Source organism: Acanthaster planci, linkage group LG04 (assembly GCF_054643075.1).
Source record: "Acanthaster planci isolate LZ-2023a linkage group LG04, COTS_SCS, whole genome shotgun sequence".
Classification (NCBI taxonomy): Eukaryota; Metazoa; Echinodermata; class Asteroidea; order Valvatida; family Acanthasteridae; genus Acanthaster; species Acanthaster planci.
This window is the reverse complement of record NC_141780.1, coordinates 16,339,608-16,359,542: the sequence shown is the minus strand read 5'-3', so window position 1 is coordinate 16,359,542 and position 19,935 is coordinate 16,339,608. Positions and strand designations below refer to the sequence as shown.

At 42.4% G+C, this 19,935-nt stretch overlaps 1 protein-coding gene across 4 annotated transcripts in view; it reads right to left on the bottom strand.

Moving 5' to 3' along the window:
* Positions 1-6: 6 nt before the first annotated feature.
* The window catches only part of LOC110973995 (ATP-binding cassette sub-family C member 8-like), a 32,848-nt gene continuing 12,919 nt past the window's right edge, over positions 7-19,935 (bottom strand). For 3 of the 4 annotated variants that reach the window (XM_022225275.2, XM_087135656.1, XM_022225274.2), the window contains exons 15-33: positions 19,809-19,914; positions 19,064-19,162; positions 17,922-18,087; positions 17,210-17,347; positions 16,210-16,414; positions 15,329-15,555; positions 13,956-14,195; positions 13,384-13,541; positions 12,350-12,442; positions 11,648-11,750; positions 11,369-11,482; positions 10,644-10,755; positions 10,282-10,409; positions 9,423-9,501; positions 8,768-8,876; positions 8,288-8,391; positions 7,488-7,621; positions 6,781-6,843; positions 7-5,200 (exon numbers count right to left, since the gene is read on the bottom strand). In XM_022225275.2, coding sequence (XP_022080967.2) covers positions 5,060-5,200; positions 6,781-6,843; positions 7,488-7,621; positions 8,288-8,391; positions 8,768-8,876; positions 9,423-9,501; positions 10,282-10,409; positions 10,644-10,755; positions 11,369-11,482; positions 11,648-11,750; positions 12,350-12,442; positions 13,384-13,541; positions 13,956-14,195; positions 15,329-15,555; positions 16,210-16,414; positions 17,210-17,347; positions 17,922-18,087; positions 19,064-19,162; positions 19,809-19,914 — 2,519 coding nt within the window. In that variant the 3' untranslated portion in view covers positions 7-5,059. The other variant, XM_087135657.1, reaches the window with a different exon arrangement.

Below are 19,935 nucleotides of genomic sequence, written 5' to 3'. Positions count from 1 at the left end.
TCGGTCTTCAAATTTTAATATTTCTTTAATTGTTTACCGGTACGTGCCGCAGGGGTTTAATAGTGCTAATAAAGTCCCACTTATTCATAAATTATAAATTACTCATCGAGAGAGGGTTTGCCTTACAGCATCTTACACGTATCATTCTTACTCCTAAAAATTGTCCAGTTTTAAACATTTCCCAGTTGCCCTTAAGCCTTTTCTTGTGTTGAGTGCACAGTTCAGGCTGCAAGAGAAATTTCTTGTGACAGATCATAATAGCAACTGATCTGTTATTTACAAGTATAGAACCTTGCATCATGAACATGATGAACTGACTTGATTCATACATAGCAGGTGATTGTGTTGTTACCACACACTATCCAAGTTACCGAGGAAAGACAATGTAAACACATGTAAACATTTCTGACAACTCATCTTTGCATTATGTAGCAACCAAAAATACCAAATATAATTAAATGTGAAATAAGCTGAGGGGTTGATTTGCTATTGTACACAAACTGAATGCCTACATGTACATCAAAACTATTACCGACCCAAGAACCATGTTACCCAATTTCTCAGTTATGAGACCGCGTAATCCCACCAATGTTCTGTGACATTCACTGCTTATGGTGCTTCTCCAAATGGTCAGTAATAATCGCCATCCCTCTGGCGTGTCTGATGACTGTGCGAACAGCTGGCGTGACCATTGATTGGGATTACAGAAGTGGCACTCGAGCAGGGTACCCATGCAATCAATCCCTCCCACAACTGGCTCCTTGATCAGCAATATTGGCCCACTACTGGTCAATATACAAATATTGCCTCATTGGAAGATATGCACGATAAATTAGTATGAATTGATACAAACCTACATTAGTTAAAAGGGCTATAAATTACTGGCACATTCTCAAATCTCTGAATAAAATGTAACACACATTTGTTGAAGGCACTTGGAAGTACATGTAGTTTTGACGATGAACAGTAGATGGTTTGCACATTGTTATTTCTACATCCACCATCTTGGGTGACGGAGCTACGGTAAGATACTCTCTCGTACTCTGTGCAGCTTATATAATATATTATAAATAACATAAAAAGCAGTACTAGCAAATCATGTCCTCTGATTCTTCAGGGACAAATACTGACAATGTTGGACTCTCTTCATCTTCATTTCACTCCAAATCAATTCAAATTATGATCACTCCAGTACCCATGCGTCGTCACTGCAAATAAAACCCGGCCTACTCCAAGCCAACAATTTGTGAGCACTGCTACAATTATGGCAAGATCGCAATTCACCTGAAGGCAAATACAAACTATTACATGTCTAACACAATCCCAGCAAAATTCTCCAAATGAGTCCAACTTTGCCATTTTCAATTTCTGTGTACTCGGTATGTGAAATGTAGTCCCTGATTCTCCAACAAATGACCCAAATAATGTATGATTTCCATACAACGCAACATTTCCAGCAGTGGTTGAAGACAAACATTACAGGGATCAGATATTTAAAAAAAAACTTCTTTGAACACACAAAAAAGTACATGACTACATCATCCTGAGTAAAACTGCAAAAGGTACTTCACTGTTGAAGATGTGGCAACACAGAGTTGTCATCAACTCGATCAAAGATCAAGCCATGAGTCAAATCACTAACTAAAATCAACTCCAATCAAATCAAGCCTACAGTGTGATGTGATACTCTTGATGATCTGTGGGGACTTTAGTTGACTTGCAATGATTTAAGAAGACGTTTGAATTCTGAAAACTGGTACTAGAGTTGTGATGGCTTGCAACTGACGTGATGATTTGTGATATACTTCTGATTTGTTGTGACTTGTGATTGCCTTGTGATTATTTGTGATGAACTGAGGTGACTTGTGATTGACTTGTGTTGGCTTGTGATGATCTGTAATAACTTGTGATGATTTGCATTGATCTGTGATGACATGAGATAACTTTGTTACAACTCTGCTTTTAAAGACGGTGGTGCCATTTCCATCAGACAACCCATGAATGAGTGTGCTCCTTCAACAGAAAGACATGTTCAAAATTAGTCACATGTGCTCTGTTTAAGCGAGCACTCCCTTCCTGTACAGCAAAACATTTGGCAAAACTCCTTCATTCCCTCTTGAGGCACTGAACAAAATAAATTCAATGGGTAAAAAGTTCAGGGCAAGTCCACGATTTTTTACCTGCTATGTCCCATACGTAGGTAACACAAGGTTTACTCCCAAAAACGTTCGTGGATTGCAATGGTTTTCGTTCAAATGGTGGTCTTCTGGATGGAGAAATATACCCACAAGAATCAGAATTTTCACGGCAATACTGGACATTGTGAAGATGGGTGTAACTAAAGAAAGTGTGGCATTGTGTATTTGAAGAAAACGGAACCTTTTGTCAACATACAGGACGAACCCTTTTTAAACACCATTTGCGCTAGACAACACACACCTCACGAGATACATTACATCAAAGAATGGAACTACAATATATATATATACACTGACAAGCTCTGAACAGCATTTTCCTTTTACCATGGCAAGAAATAATACGTAGACTACATGGCAGTGTTTCTGAAAAATGTTACTTCCCAAGAAAAAGTTTTCAGTGATTAGTATTAAATCACAAACAAGTACCCGTAGCAAGCAAAATCTTTTTATTGAAATTTAAGTCCCTGATTCTTAATTCTCGAAATGTGTAATATAATGTATAAGCATGTATTCATACATGCACCTTATGCACTAAAAAATGACACTTCATATCGCAAGAAGTTGCAAAATGACCATTGTTAGACCACATGTGTCTAGACAAGAAAACAAAGGCTGTTCAGGGCAACGCTTTCATTCCAGAACAGAGGACATTTTGTCACTTTCATTGGAACCCTTTCTATTTTGTGCACGCCCATAACCGAGCGTTAAAAAGTGAAGTGATCATGCACACCTAGAAAACATTTCAGTGTGAAACGCCAAATGGATTGGGGCGAACAGCTGCTGGTGGGCTGTATCCGCCCTGAGCTGAAGTGCACCCTCATTGGCAAAGAGAAGAGAGGCTAGATGGAGGTGTTTTGACCGCACTCATGCGGTCACCCAGTCTACATGTGAAAACCATGTCCTCATACAAATATTGGCCACACGAGCAGTACCAAGCACGCAGCATGGACAAACCTTTGTGTGTGCACATGTGGGGAGTGCCCACCAAAGGCTAATCATTGCTTTACAAAAAAACACACTTTCTCTTGTTTCTGTTAGGACCGGATCAATTCAACTTCAATTATTCCTTGACATTCCCAACCTTGAAATCTAATACTTTCTCTCTGCTGAATGTAAGTTGAAGCTAATGACCTGAAGATACCCAGCACGGTAGTTGGTAAATATATATGAAAATTATAAACAAAATGCCCAGTGCAAAATAATTTACAGGTATATAAGACTGTATCCTATTATACAGATTCTACAATACTAGCTTGGGTTTGGACGTCACATGACTTCAATATATACTATACATCTAGCACCAAAAAGATTCTTCTTGTGCTAAATACATCAACCAGTGTTGTAGTCAAAACCACTTAAGACCTTCACAAGACCAGTACAAGACCAACATAAGACCTCAAGTCTGAAGTCAAGGCACAAGCTATTCAAATGAGCTGCAACAAAAGCATTCCTTTGTCATTGTTCACGCTGTTACTTGTGACTGGTCTTGTGATGGTCTCGACTACAACCCTGACATCAACAGAATAGAAACCACCTTTGGGGTGCTTGAAGATATAAACATGCTTTGAAGAAGTCCAATTCTTCCAGTAAATGTAATTGCATTAAATACCTGACCAAGGGACATAAAGACCACTGTAAACATGATTGTTCTCCACCTGTTATTTCTGCTACTGCTGGTTTCAGTTTGGAGGTAGTTTAACTTTAATAAATACAGCCAGCACCAATAAAGCTTTTCTACTAATCTTGTAAATATTTCCGTTTTGTACAATACATTCGTGGACACTTTACATGCCAGTACAATCCGAGACACTGATTTAGGCCATGATGTGAACACGTAAGTCATACATACTATACGCTGTATCACACAGCAATGACATAACCGTTGCTGGGGTAAGTGTGAGACAGAACGGCGGTGTGTATGCAGTGGTCTATATACATGACCACACTGTCTCCCAGCCGAACCACAACCCAAGACAACCTTGGGTAAGGCTACAAAATCTACATACATGTATTTCACTATAAACACCGACAACAGAATGCATATTGTACTTTATCATGAAGTTGGTCTTATGAAAGAAGTCTTCATCCAATTTTCTGATGTTCCCAAGGCAAGACACCCTAAGGGTAGATTATAAGAAAGACGCAGCGTACACCCTTGTATTTTACTGAACCATGCAGCTAAGCTAAGGCAAGAGTAATGGTGCACATCTAAAGGTATCTACTTTATTTCAGTCTTTGCTCTCCACATTAAAAGTATGCTTTTCCATAGGTTAGTCGGGGGGGGGAAGCTTGGATGGCAAAGATCGTTGTCTGCAAAGGAGGGCAGGGCAAGAACGCATTTCATTTCAGACTCAAACAAGTGATGTGTTGAAAACCACAGGAAAGGCGAACATCGGCACTGAAACGATGCCTGAAAGTCCTGATGGAATACATCACCTTGTGGAATTTTTTTTCTTGTCAGTGCTTGGGTATATGATGATTGAATTCAAAGGCCAATATGAATATTAACGACACTGGGGGGGGGGCTGTAAGGTGAATGATTACACACCAGGGATGCCTGGTTCCCATTCCTGCCCACAGCCTGAAACACAAGACGACTACTAAAGATGACTTACAGCATATCTTGTTAACTGAACTTGGCCCAACATTCCACCTGAAAAACCTTGAAATCGACCTTTTGTCTGGAAACCTGGCATCCTTGCTAGACTTTGCTCCATAGACGCAAGCTGTGGATGTGACCTTTGGTGTCATCAAGCAAGTTTGGCTGGAGAAAATCATGAAAGGATACCTTACCGCGAGTAGCTAGGAAGCAACTGCACCAGAGTGTCGTTGAGAACAAAAGAAAACATCATCCGGGGGCTTCAGTGGTGTGCACTTTGGACCAAGGCGGCAAACTGGCTGTCCTCTTTTGCAAGGAGATTCTGTGGTGTGTCGAACTCTGCAATACCGCCCTCGCTCAGGACCAAGATGCGGTCAGCGTCTAGGATGGTTGTCACACGGTGCTGCATCAACAATATGGGACAAACAGGGCCTTTTTTGTTAATAAACAAAATTTGGGAGCTTCTCCTAAGGGAAGAGAAAAAGGACAAACATCCACACCCACAGATTTGACGTTTGCAAAGACAGTCTTTAAATTTTACTCCAAACCGCCACAAATCAAAATGTCAGATCTTTAGCGACTTGAAAGGAATAAAGTGTACAAGTGCAGACTTGCCGGTGCCTAGCATGTGGCTTGTTGTCTGTTACTGCAGTACTGCATTTAGGCAATTGGAAGGTTTAAGAGTAACGGTATTGTTGTTGAGACTTCTTGAGCGTGGTATTGTGTCTGGTCTTGTGAAAAGTTCTGTGATGGTCTCCAAGACAACACTAGTCATAAGGCCATAAAAATGCAGAATAACTTTTCCGACCAGTAAACACATGGTGACGCAACCAAAATTCTCTGTGAATGTGTAGGGGTTTATGAGTTATGTGATTTCCCTTTATGACTGTACAAGGTAGCATGACTTTGGATTGTAATTACCAAGTTACCAGGAACAAAATCTAGGATTAATCTTGTAGCTAACGAAGAAGAATTTTCGGGTAGCCACTGGTGCATGCACACTTGTCCTCTCTCTCTCTCCACGTTTTTATGTGCAAAAGTTGAGAAACTTCTGAGCTCAAGTTTGCAGCGTTTTGAGGAGCTTTCCTCCTCACAGAACCATCAGTTTTTGGGCGTGATCTGTCCGCGGTCTATCTTGGAACAAGTTAGTGCAAGTGTGGGAGTTTGAAACTTTCCTTTCGAGAGATTTTATTCGCCTTTTTTGATAAGGGCATGGTGTCTTTTAGTGCACACTGTGAATGCACTTGTTTATGCGGCGTCTTGTCATTGGTGGCAGCGTTTCTAGGGTCCACTGGTGTCGCGGAAACCCAGGGTGAGAGAGGGCAACGTGATCTTACGTGCGGTCTGAGTGAGTTACACATGTTTTAAGATTTGGTGAATACATTGTAATAACATTCTATTTACCCACTGTAATATTGGAAGTTCTATGCAGAGGGAAGTTACTGACCTTGTATTACATTTCTCTGCATTAGCAGGGGATTTAACTGGATTTATCTGGCTTTTTCACCTCCATGATTTAACTGGATTTATTTGGAACTCTCTGGAATCTCAAGAATCAGGGATCATTAGGAATCATATAGGATTGGCCAGATTTTAATCTGGAATTGTACCTACTACAATTGGGGTAAGCACTTATTTTTGGAATTTTAAATAATAAATCATAAATTGAAGCTGCAATTTGAGTGTGAGTGCACTGCTTTTATTTTGACCAACTGTCTGCAAATAAACAGGGTACACACCCATCCCCGGCTTTGTAGCCAATGCACAAGCTACCCCGGGGAGCGCACCACTAGGCGTGCCCTTACAAATGCACTAAAGCATATCGTCAAGGCTGGGAAACATGCCTCATGTTGATGTATCTTTTTTTCTCCAGTAGAAAAGCTTGGTGGCGTCATCCACACAGATCAATTTCTGATTTAAAAACCTCAAGGTGTTGGGGACACCTCCCAAAAATGCAAGTTAGACGGCTCAGGATGTACTCACAGCTATCACAAGAACAGTGCGGTCACTGAACTCCTCGGCCAGGACTTTCTGTACAATGTGGTCCTGGAAATGGAAAAAAGTCTTTCATCTGTCATCCAACACTGGACAATCCTGGAATTTCACAGCTCCGTCAACTATGGGATACTGTGCTGGCATTCACAATTTTATGCTTGCCAGCTGATCTCAGATGATAAATTTCTGTGCGGTAAACTCCTGATTTACAGCAAAAGCTCATTGGCCGATTGACCTTTCTGACCCAGTGTTGGCAAGTATCAACAGAAATTGGTGGTGTTCGGGAATCAAGAACGTTATTTAAGTAGAACAAGAATACCTGGGTATTCATAAAAGAAACCTTTTCCAAACATGAAATAGCATATATGTGAAGCATGCATTCAAACCATTAACTCTATCATACCCAAGATGCCTATCGACAACCTGTCTACAAAAGTGTGAAATCTGTTTAGCACTCTATGTAGTCTGGTGTTTGTTTCAAAATTTCCAAACAGAAAATTTTCAAAATCTTTTTAGTTACTGTCTGATAAGTCACTCATTAACTTGTACAGTTTGTTATTAGTACCCGGTCCCAAAAAGTTGGATTCATTCCCTAATATCCACAGTCCGGTACTCAGGTATCCAGTTGCAAACTAGCACCTTACAGAAATGTATCTTTAATGAGAAAGAGGGACTTTGGCATTTTGTCAACTTACCGTTTCCATGTCGATAGAGGCGGTGGCCTCATCCAGAATGAGGATCCGGGATTTCCTGAGGAAGGCCCGGGCCAGGCAGAACAACTGACGCTGCCCCATGCTGAAGTTGTCTCCGCCCTCGGCAACCTGAGAGTCTTAAGGTAAAAAAAAAAAAAAGTTGTCACCAAAGAGGGGAACACCGTGTTCGGCTTAAAACCACGCCAAGATGACAATACTTATTGAGCAGGAAATTCAGTGTACTGCCCTCACGTCTGCTTGTGTGTCAGAGTGGCGGTCTGCCTAGGTTTCACGTGTAGGTCCATAACGGGGATTACAGAGCAAAACTGGGTAATTTTCTCAAACAAGTACAAGGAAGGTGCACTTCCACCAGAATCAGCCGTTAGTGTCACCTCTTCTGTGATGATTCTCATCAAAGCCTGTGCAGCATCTACATGAGAAAGTGTTTATCTTTGTGATGGGGGGAAACTTGTTAAAATGAGGACACCCCTCAGGACACAGGGAGAAAATCAACCAAAACTCTAGTTGCATACGGCTTAGGTCTGGAATGAATCCTGGGCCACAGAGAGACAAGTGTTTTTACCCACTAGCCACCTGTGTCACCAAAAATCTTCTTTTTTCTAAAGATTTGTGCAAGATCAACTACAAATAAAAGGAGGAAGGATAACAAAGAAAGACTTCTGCCGGTTAATTGGCTTTTCAAAAGACTTAACTCCAACACTGCAGGTTTCCTAAATACACCAAGACACCAGATACGTCCCCTAAATTGGATATGCCACCGACACATCAACAATTCAGCGTACCTAGGCCCGCGTCCAGCTCAGTCACCACTGTCTTGAGCTGGGCAATGTCCAGTGCCGTCCACAGTTCCTCCTCGCTGCATTTACCGTGAGGGTCAAGGTTGAACCTGGGACAAAGCAAATAGAATGGGCAGAGGCTACAATTATAGGGCACAGGTGGAGAGCATGTTGCCGGTTGCCAATTGGCATGTTGCCAATCCCTTCAATCAGGACCTCCTATTTCTGATATTTGCACCTTTTTCTGATGGACATGTTGTTAAGTTTTGTACATAATTTCATTCAGAGATCTTCATCTAACCTCAGACCATAATGCTCTGTATTACTCAATGAAGGAAAAATCCAAAATTGCTTGGCAACATAAAAGTCAGAAAACATGCTGCCAAAAGGTACATGCAGAGCTCCTAGGCTGGCTAAGGGTAGGATAGGATGGGAGAAAGATACGGGGTGGCTGAACAGAGGAAAACTGGGCTGAATATTTCTTACCTGATGGAGCCACTGAACAGGATGGGGTCTTGAGGAATGATGGAAAGTTTCAGTCGAAGATGATCCAATGGTAAAGACGCGATGTCAACATTGTCAATTAATATTTTACCTGAGAAAAATTTATGAAAAAAAACAGAAAAAACCCAAATCGGGCATTCCAATTGACTATTACATTTTGACCGAATCAGATATGTAAAATATTGAAAGTCCCCCCCCAAAAAACCAAATTTATGAAAAATGAAATGTGTCTCATTACAAATAAAATCATGTGTAAAAGTGTTGTTTGGACACCATGTGCCCAGGTTGCAGCTGAGTCTATCCCAAGTCCTCAAAAGTCCCTTAATTCGAAATCTGTCACAGCCTGAAGCCAAGTCACAAGCTATTCACATGCTATTCAAATGAACTGTGATGAAAGCATCCCTTGGCCACTGTCCAACCATTATGGTGGGTCTTACGATGAGACTTGAGATGGACTCATCAGATACACAGTTTGTGACCCACACCAGGCACTCTCCATTCAAAAGAAATCAATTCTCAGTTCTCTCATCGTTGCAGAAACTGTCTGAATGACGGAATCACAATGTGGGAATCACCGATGAGGGATCAACATCTGAGCATTTTCTGAATTTGTAATTGAGCTGCAATTGTGACTGACCTTTGAAAGTGTCAACGATTCTGAACAGGGCTAGCGTGAGGGAAGACTTGCCGCTTCCCGTCCGCCCACATATACCAATCTGGAATGGAAAGACAGTTAAAAAGGACAGATTTATTTGAAAGTGTGACTGATAGTTATGACAATCCACGAAATAACTGACACTAAAGCCGAGCTTTTACAGATTTCACTAGGACCCCATAATACTCACAGAGCCCTACTACCAGAAAGATGATGCACACACAAAGAACCCACTGATCTCTATATTTGCCGCAAATGCACAAACAAATGAAAAGCACTCCAACTCAATTTTGGAACCTTCAAAGATAGCTGCCTCAATTATGCAGAACAGCACGTTATAATTTTCTACAATTTTAACTAGTATTTAGAAAGTATCTAAAAGCAACTACATAATCTGTGGGTTTTGCTTGGATAAAGATATTAGGCAATGTTACTTTAATATCCTGGTGTAAACGGTAGTATATGAGTCACTGAGTCTACATGAAATGGCCTGTACAGACAGTCATGATATGACGTGACACCCAATTGTGATTGAGATTTTGAGTCTCTAGCTGACACTCAATCACTATTTGAGCTAAACGTTAGGCCTCCAAAGATGGCCTCCAGTGACTTCAGCACTGGATCTTTAATGCAGTCTCTAGTCATAATGGAGGGTTTGCACAGCTGCCATCTTACAGGCCAGTGCTTTTGTTCCACAGGGTATGCACAAAGGAGGTTTCCCTGTAGAACAAAATAACTGCCCTACAAGATGGCTACCATGCAAAGCCTCTATACAGATATCAGTGAATGAGTCATGGGAAGGTTCAGGAATCTACAGCAAACACAATCAAGACAAGAATACCTTCTGGCCCGGCTGTATATCCAGAGAGATATTCTGAAGTACAGGTTCCAGTTTCTCGGCGTAGCGCACAGATATGTTATTGACCGAAACTGCTCCCCGGTCTGGCCACTCAGGCTTGGGCAATTTACCTAGGTGACAAAGCAATGCGGAAATGGGAGTTGGCATACGTGGTGCTGCACGTACTGCCACACTGTATGTACCATCATCACATGCCAATATACAAATATAACATGGTTTGAGGGTAGCTGATTGACGTCAGCTGCCTGAGGTATTGGAAATCGAGAAAGTAGTTCTTGAGGTGTAAATTTAACCTAACTACCATGTCACATTTCTTTTGCCATACCTCATACACTGATTTGTACCTTTGTAATTTTCTGTTGGGATTTCACTGTAGTACTTCATCCTTTCAATGGCGTTCATCTGCGTCTCGATCAGCGACGTGTGACGAATGAACCAATTCAGGTAATTGGCAGCCTGGAGACCAAAAAAGGAAGTTTGTTTTAGAGGTGTAGGTTCTATATTGGAAAAGTTCTCACAGTCTCTAATCTTTCACAATTTTAAACACTGAGGGCCGTTTAAGCACTTGAACAGATTTGTCAAATTATGTGCAAATTTTTTTCAGCCCTGGTAGCATATCTACCGTAACAAACACGAAGTGTACTTCAAAAGCACCTTCAAGATTTTATGTAGCAAGTTTTAGCACAAACTTTTAACGGAATGTCGTCTGCACCCCAAATTTTAACATTTAAGTTGCCAGCATCTTCTTTTGGAGACATTTTTTTTCAAAAACTCATCATCACAGAGTTTTTCCTTCATTGAGCTTTAACAGACTATAACAAGCTACAACGTTTGTCTTAGTGAATTTTATCTCAGTTGATGGAACAATTTCATACACTGTTTATAGAATCTACAAAAATAAATGAAAATATACGACATACAAAAATTTACAACCAAACGGTGGACTGGGCACTGTAACTTAATTGTGACCAAGACCTGTACAGATAAAAAAATCATGACAAAGTATATATTAACTTGCAAAAACCATTTTGTTTCCAAGTACAGAGATGATGGCTTGTGGGTCACTTACTGCCAATGCATATGCCAAGGCAAGTCCCACATAGCTGGGTTCAAGTTCGGAGGTCACTGACACAGTGAGCGAAGTCAGACCAGCTAGAAAAACACACAGGTTCCCCACGGCATCCTGAAAAGATGCAGCAAGAAAAAAAATATGGTGTAATTGGGTCAGTGTTCTAATTGGGTACAGCAAAAGTTTACATATTGCACAAAAAATGTTCAGAAAAACAACATCAATTTATGGGGTTTCTAAAAGGATTGAAATATTGTGGAAAAGGGTAAAAGTACTAACCAAGCGTACTCCTAGCCAGCGATTGCAGGTATTTGCATAGAGGACAGCTATGGTGTTCTGATCGATAGCATCTAAGAGATAGTTCTTGAACCTCTTCTCATCTCTGTGGGTAAGAAAGGAGGAAAAAACTGAGCAAAGTTAATTGTACAAGAGGTTTGATTAATGAACTTGGAGTGGACCAAGTCTATCAACAATGCTATTTTGGATTGGTGTGGCATTTGGAAAATTTAATCGGTAGATAACAAGATATCAAATGGAAGAAGTCTGCAGATTTCACTTTGTTGGCATCATACAACGGACAGCTGAATAATGCCTGAGTAAATCTACATCACCTTACTGGTGAGCTGCAGATCATGTGACCTGAATAGCACCGTGAAGGAGCTCATTTCGGTCAAATGGAAATACACACCACAGCTACAGCAGACAGCTAACGATAAACACAGAGCACTGGTCATTCTTAAAACTAACGCACACAAACATTTCTCTACTCATAAGAGATGCTGATGCACCTGCTTTTAAAGAAACAAATTGAGTCTTCTGTCAAATGATTGGGGAAAGTTAGAAGGAACTCAGGAACATCTGCTGAAGCATGAATTGATTCAGAATGTGACAACATTGCCATTCAATCTGTCATCAAATGAAATCATTCTCATCACTGCGCTCATGAATATTCATTATTTGTATGACCACAGAGCCACCAACCTGTATGCACGGATGGTTGGCAGTCCGGACAAACTCTCTGAAAAATGAGCGTAGATTGGTGACTTGCTGATGCTGTCCAGTCGCTGAAGTTCCCTGGAATCAAGTTAAAATATATTTCAGTGAACTGCCTCCCATTAAGGTGTTCTATTTCGGTGACCGAGGCACCTGAAAAATGAGCCTTACTTTGAGTACACTCTGCTAGGACATGTCAACCTTGGGGATGAGTCATTTCAAATAACTCAATACCCAAATATTTCAATTTGATCCATGTTTAAAGGGGCTATGATGTGACTTTCACTTAGAAGCTTTTTTGAATTATACGAGAAACCTCTCTGAGGGATCTTCTTGGCAGTTCTCAAAAGTGCACTTGATGACCTTCCTATTGTCCACACATTTTCTGACAAATGAGGGCGCTGTTGCTGTGAGGTGATTACAGGAAGACAACTGTTCATTTCAGGGATTTTTCTGTTCAACCCAAAATGTGCTTGTTGAAAATATTTGTGAGAAATCCTTTCTCACTGGTCCACTGTCAGGAACTGAAACAACTGATCACGGAAGTGAACCAGTTTTACAACAGCAAATTATCCAAAAATCCAGAAAATTTTAGAGCAGAAGTAGCTGTAACACTGAGTTTTCACCTTGGATGACATCACACTTTTGCTTTATATGCATTTTCCCATTAACGCAAAAAATCAAACAGGCGCTCAACTGAACTTAAACATGTAACAAACATGGGACACATAGGTACATTTAAAGGAACTGCTTGGAAAAAAAAATTACCCAATATTGGTCTTTAAACTGGTAATTTCAGGTGAAAGTAACACTGGCTCCAATAACTATATGAATAGTCTGGTTAGCATTCCCCTCATTGTGGTTCGGACAGTGGGGTGGGGACCAGTCATGATGAAATCATGATGTGAAATGCACAAGGATGAGGGCAACATGTAAACCAGTCATGTGATCCTTTTGGGCCAATGGAAATGCAGACTCCAAGACAGGGGATATAACAAACACATTCACATTGTGTAACCTGCCTGGAGGTTGTGATGAAGTAGCGCTGCAGGATGAAATAGCAGATGAAGACGGGCAACATGATGACGATGAAGATGGGGCTGACTATGCTGTTGACGATGATCGCTGTCAGACACCTGAAAGTGGACTCCAGGAAGAACCAGACATTGTTGATCAAGGCCTTGGACAAGAAAAGTAAAGAAAAAAAAAAAAGAAATCATTCGCTGCCTTTACAGCTGCAATGAATTCTTCAAATCTATCTATTTCTAAATAGCTATGACTTACTCTTACAACCTGTGATGTCTATTCCTTCATTAGTATGATTGTTATTATGAAGTATTTCTGGTATTTGAAACCAAGGATTCCCGGAGAGCACTCTGGACATTCTAGCTTGTAAGACGAGAGAAACTGTAGAGAGGAGCTTATGAGAAGCTGTAACAATTTTAGAGGAGGGGGGAACCCATAGAATATGTGCTCCAGGTCGTGCGACTGGAAACCCAATCCACAAGTGGAAAGAACCATCATAACGCACACCTGACTGCCAAGGTGAGTCGTGGCAACATCCCTCCCCCGAAACCGAAAATAAACCCCTCACCGCATCGACGACATTGGTGTCCCCTGAGAAACGATTCAGGATCCGGCCCACCGGCGTGGTGTCAAAGAAGCGCATGGGGGCCTTAGAGATGACGCGGAGCATGCCCGTGTGCAGGTGCTTGGCAGCCACCATGCCTGATAGGAAGAGCATCAGCGTGGCGATGAAGGACACCAGGGAGGCAGCGAGAATCATGCTCGTGTAGCTGTAGACGTAGAAATGCTGCAGGCTTTGGCTCTCTTCCTGTAAACCAAGACAAGCAAAAGAATAGTTGTTTCCTGTAACACTCCAAAAAAAAATAGAGTTGGTAAGTGATTAAAATTTGTTTAATTGTTACCTTAGAATAAGACGGTGATCAATTAATGCATGTGGCACGGTAGATTTTGATTCACAAGGCTCATTTGAACAGTTAGTGGACCATATTTCTTGCCAGAGCCTTGCAGTGTTAACACTCTGGGACACGCGAATGATAATGACCTTAGCGACCACAAGTAGTGCACAGTAGCCAAATTCAATTTCAATACGCAGTCTGCCTCCACAGACTTCAGTGTGCAGGCGTGGCATGCACAGTGTGGACCTCTGCACAAAAGAAGTCCACATAATGTTGGGTGCGATGGCATTGTGTGGACTTGCACATATCCACACAATGTTTTCCCCTCTCTGACAAAAAGTTTCAGAGGCATTTGGGGTCAAGGTCATCTGTGGCAAAATGAAGAGGAACAGTCCAGGGAATCATCATAAAAAATCCAGCTTGAAGGAGTTATCCTAGTTAGAGAAAAAGGAACATTTTCCTCAAGTTTCCTTAACCACGGGAGAACAAAGTAATGTCCACACTTTGTATGTAAAACTGTATGGGTGACAGTGAGTTTGTTTCTGCTTTCCGCGGACCCGGAACAATAGAGGACAATAAGGTCCCCGATTGACAGAGGGTCCCCGATTGACAACCATGTACAAAACATATGGGTGGTCTTCTAAAAAAGTTAAAGTACAAACAAAAGAGGAACAATAGGGGGTCCCCAGTTGCAGGCAAATACACACTTTCTTGTGTGTGTGTAGAAAACAAGTGACGGACTAGGGTGCTCAGATGTCAGCCATCGGTGAGTTGAGGCACTCTGAACATTGTAACCCATCAGCCAAGCTCGTATTAAATACAGATAGCCAGATGGCATTTGGACATCCTCCAATGCAAAGTGGTTAAGACTGAGTGACTTCTGATGGATGTGTGAAAATTTTTTAAAGATTTGGGAAGTTGGGATGGACTCGACTACATTTCGAAGACTGGGCCAGTGGATGTACATTTTTCAGATCAAAAAAGAAAAAAAAAACATGCAGGGTTTGGTTTTGGAAGTGAGATCTGAATGATCCAGCCTGCACACCTCAGTGACATTATCCAGGGCCATTCTTTTGCCGGCCTCCGACCAGCGGGACAGCCAAAAGTCGGTGGCCACCATCAGGCCGTGCTGGAGGAGGGTCAGCGCCATGACGGAGCAGGCCAGCGGGTACTTCATGGCCCGCAGATAGAAGACGATCACCGTCCAGGAGATGGTGCCTGTGTTGCGTTCCTCCTTCTCGATCAACCGGCCTTCCTCCTCTGACACATTGCCTGACGGGTTCAGAAAATAATGGACAAAATAAAACTATTCATTAATGAGACTGTGCATGCCCACAGAAAGATCGGTCTATCTTTACTTTTTCACATGATGTAGCACGACAGACAAAGACATTTCAGGAAGCATACCATGTTCTTGGAGGTGCACGCATTTTCGACTCTGTGTATTTCTATTGGCAGTTTCATGTACCCCAGACTGTTGAGAGACTTTGAAGGTGTGTGCTACCGTGCACATCTGTGTAAATTGGTTGCTGACCGTCAAAAAATTATGTGACTGAAAATCCTATCAAGCAGATAAATGTAAGCAGATAAATGTATTTTCATAATGGGTGTTTTATATATACACAGCACTGTATACTCAATGTTCCCTTGCCTGAGAGCTTGCGAAACTTCACAAGCTTATAGGGGTGGGACTCGAACCCATGACCTCCTGCTTACTAGTGCCCACTGTGCCTGGTGGAAAATCCAGCCCTGCATTTGTGCACATTCAATTGAAAATTGACTCCATGCACTCCACTTGTTTCAATGTGCACTAACTATACAACCTTCCAATTCCCTACAGTAATGGACACACAGCGGTATCTACAGTTCCTACAAGCGACCCACACTGTGTTGGACAGAAACCCCCCCAAAGAAAGCAAGATCTACCTCTTTCTTCCTCTTTCTTTTTCTCCTCCACCAGCTTCAGCAGCATCTGCCGCTCCTTCTCTGCCTCCTCATCCCCTGTCTCTGCCTCCGACCTGCTGGCGGCCTCGGCCAGGTGTCTGGAGGTGATCTGGAGATCGGGGTCTGCCACCCAGACCTCGTTGGGCGTGCCCTGGAGGCTGACGCGCCCATCCTTCATTACCAAGACCTAGCAAAAGGTGACAAATTATGCATTCTTTTTTTATGAAGTAAAAATGGGTACAACCAGCACAAGCATGACCCTCAATACGGGCGATTTACGGGTGATTGCTGCAGATTGCTTTATTTTTGAGAGTTTCAAGCAATTCGTCTAGGGGGCTAGGATGAATATGGCTGTTTCACAATAGTGTGCAATCAAGAGTTTGCAACGCATTGGCCAATCACAACGCGCGAATTGTCGACCCTTTCCAAACGCACATTTGGTCAACAGATTTCGTGCGTTGTGATTGGCCAATGCACTGCAAACTCTTGGTGGCGCACTTTTGTGAAACGGCCATATTCATCCTAGCCCCCTAGACGACTTTGCTTGAAACCCTCAAAAATAAAGCAACGTGAAGCAATCCAGTGGCACATTCTCTTAAGGAAAAATGACATTCTCCGGCCGTTGGCCACAAGTGAAAAGACTCTGCTAAAAATTTTTCTACGCCATGTTAGGGACTGACCACACCCTTTTTATTACCTGACCAATAACTGTTGTGCTACCCGGTAAACAGCCGTATTGTTGACGGACGCTGAGCACTACTACTGGTGTGCAAACACTCACGAAGTGTCCCTCGCATGACAAGACTGTCTACTTGTTCGTGCGCAGTGAGTTGAAAGTAAATCAAGTACGCTCGGGGCCACAGCATCGGTGCACAGACAAATATTATGTGTTTGCGTGTTTTTCTTCCTTCACTCGCTGACAGGTTCCCATGCAGCGCTGTCTGATATCTGCGTTTCCTGTATGGGGAGCGTTCCTGCCTACCTTGTGGGCGTATTTCATGTACTGCAGCTGATGCGTGACGAGGACCACTGTGCGCTTGCCACCCAGCAGCAGGTCAACGATGCCGTCTTGGAAGAGCTGACTCCCAACGTGGACATCAAGAGCCGACAGGGGATCATCCTGGAAGGAAACAACGGCAAAAATCTTGAAGTCAGAAGATTATCTTTTCTTTTTGTTATAGGGTTTATTCTTACTACGTCACAATCCCATTTTAGCTTGCAAGTGGCTGGTAAAACTATAGCCAAACATCAGTACAAAAAAGTAAAGGAAAAAATACCACTAGTTAACATTCAATGAGAAAGTAACAACTCTTTTCAGGGGGTGGAGCAAATGTAAACTTTTAAGGGAAAATCTGGCACCAAGCAAGGGTAATACTTGTAACTTTTGGCCACCCATATAAATAGTAGGCAATGTGGGAGCGGTCTATTCGAAAGGGCTAATTTCATAAAGCTCGCAAGAACAATCACTCTCCTAGAACATGGGCTTAGCAACTTTTCTTGCATGCTTAGCTAACTTGTTTAGCAAAAGCAGGTTACCAGCCAAACGTCATGTGGTACCCAACTCTTGTATCCACAGTCACACCTCTTTTCCAGCATGGCAACCTGACTGTGGCTGTACATGGCCCTGGCTACGTGGGCTTGCTGCTTACCACATCTGCTCCGTAAATCTATTCTTTACCCACATGACTCTTTACCAATATGACAAGGTCGTTGTGGCTGTACATGGCCCTGGCTACGCTGACTCGTTGCTTCTGCCCTCCACTCAGATTGATTCCCTTCTCTCCAATCTCCGTCTGATCCCTGGCAGGCAGGATGTCGATGTCTGGCTGCAGGGAGCAGGCCGACACTACCGCCTGGTATCTGAGAAACAAATCGCACAACACAATCCAATTGAATCCAGAGTTGCGGTCTCGGTTGGAGTTCGACCTTAGGACCTCTGAAGTGATTGCAACTTGCTTCTCCTTCCAGCCAACCTTCCACTTAAGTTGAGAGGTAAAAATGATGCTGCTAACCAAAGACACAAACCAGCATCTGGTTACAGCCTGTCCATGAATGCTGAAGCAGAATATAACAATTTCTCTTCAAGCAAACTTGAATTCTCAATTCTGATTGGTCGATCCATGGCAAACTACAATGTGATATATGACTGTACTGCACGGTTCATATCAAACTCCAAGTAATGCATTATTCCAACTCAACAGACTGCGCCAGTTTTGTGCTAAAAACAAAACGCATAACTGCAAAATTTACTTTAAATTCAAAGGTGGCATGTTTTCTAAAGACAGGCCCCTATAAGATCTCTTGAAGATGAAGTCCTTATAACGTTCAGGCTTGTGGAACACGAGATGATGTAGCGAATCTGCGTACTGTATATCACAAGGTCAGAGGTCGAGTGGTATATAGGACATAGATGCACTACACTATTCTGTGTTCCATCTGCGCTCTTGTGGTAACTAATAATATTGTTAGTTGTGCATCAAAGTGCATATCCGACAATTTTAGAGCACCGTGATGGGATATACCATCCATACACACCATCACAAGAGGCAGTTTTAATAAATAAACACAAATAAGTGGCACATATAAAGGATGTTGATGATTCTCACGGACTTTTCAACCCTTGCATCGAAAGCCAGAAAGATATACAAGCTTCGAAAGCTAACGGAAACCACTTCACTTAAAGTTGCCAACTGTTTGAGAAAGATGCAGGGCCCGTGACTCTGTGTGGTGTTCAACTGTTACAAATCAAATCCCGTAATTTCAGCCTATGCGGTTATCTTTTTTGAGTACAAGGGACAATCCAAAAAGGGAAGGGCTCCACTCATGCTCAGGTTACTTGTCTTCTTCAAACTCTTGGCCAAACAGAATGTTGTCCCTGAGTGACGCGTTCAGGAGCCACGCCCGTTGGGCGGAGTACGCGATCCCTCTCCGTTTCCTGTTCACAAAAACAAAACAGGGGAAGTCACGCTGTGTAGGATGCTGGAACGCTCCTGGCTGAAATCTTTTGGGAGTGAAAGTCAGTCATTCAATTCTCTCAGGGTCTACTGTAGGCTGCATCTGAATAACTTGGCTAGGTTGGAAATAACACGTGTGGCTATAAAAGCCACAAGTAGCCGCTACAGCCACTTTCCATAGACTGGAGTGTAACTGTTAGCCGTAGCCAAGAAATTCGGACCCCCACCTCAGTCTCATTTTTTGAGCAAACCCTGTCCGTATGGTTAAAGTTAATCAAATCTTTGATTCATTGTGCAAATGCTGGCTCATAGGACATGGCATTATGCTGTCCCTGCTTAAATCACAATAAGTGTTGGGCTTATTCAGTTCTAAAGCTGTAGCCACATCTACTGTCTAGAGCTAAGTCTTCACTCCAATGGAAATATGCAGAGATGCACTGACAACAGGCAAGCCGTAGCTCTAGATGCTCGTTTTGGACACAGCCTAAGACTGTGTTTGAAAGTTATGACTAGGGCTAGAAAAACACCCTGACCCTATGGAAGTAACTGGCTAAAAGCTGTAGCCACTTTATAGCCAGTAGATTTGGACATGGCTATGAGAAGTGAAGATTTGTGAGCTAAGCGTACCTGTTGAACTGGACATAGCCAGACGTGGTGTGCATCTCACCCAGTATGGCGGACAGCAAGGAAGACTTGCCCATGCCGACCTGGCCGACTATCATAGTCAAGGACCCTGTACCGTGGAGGGAGTAAG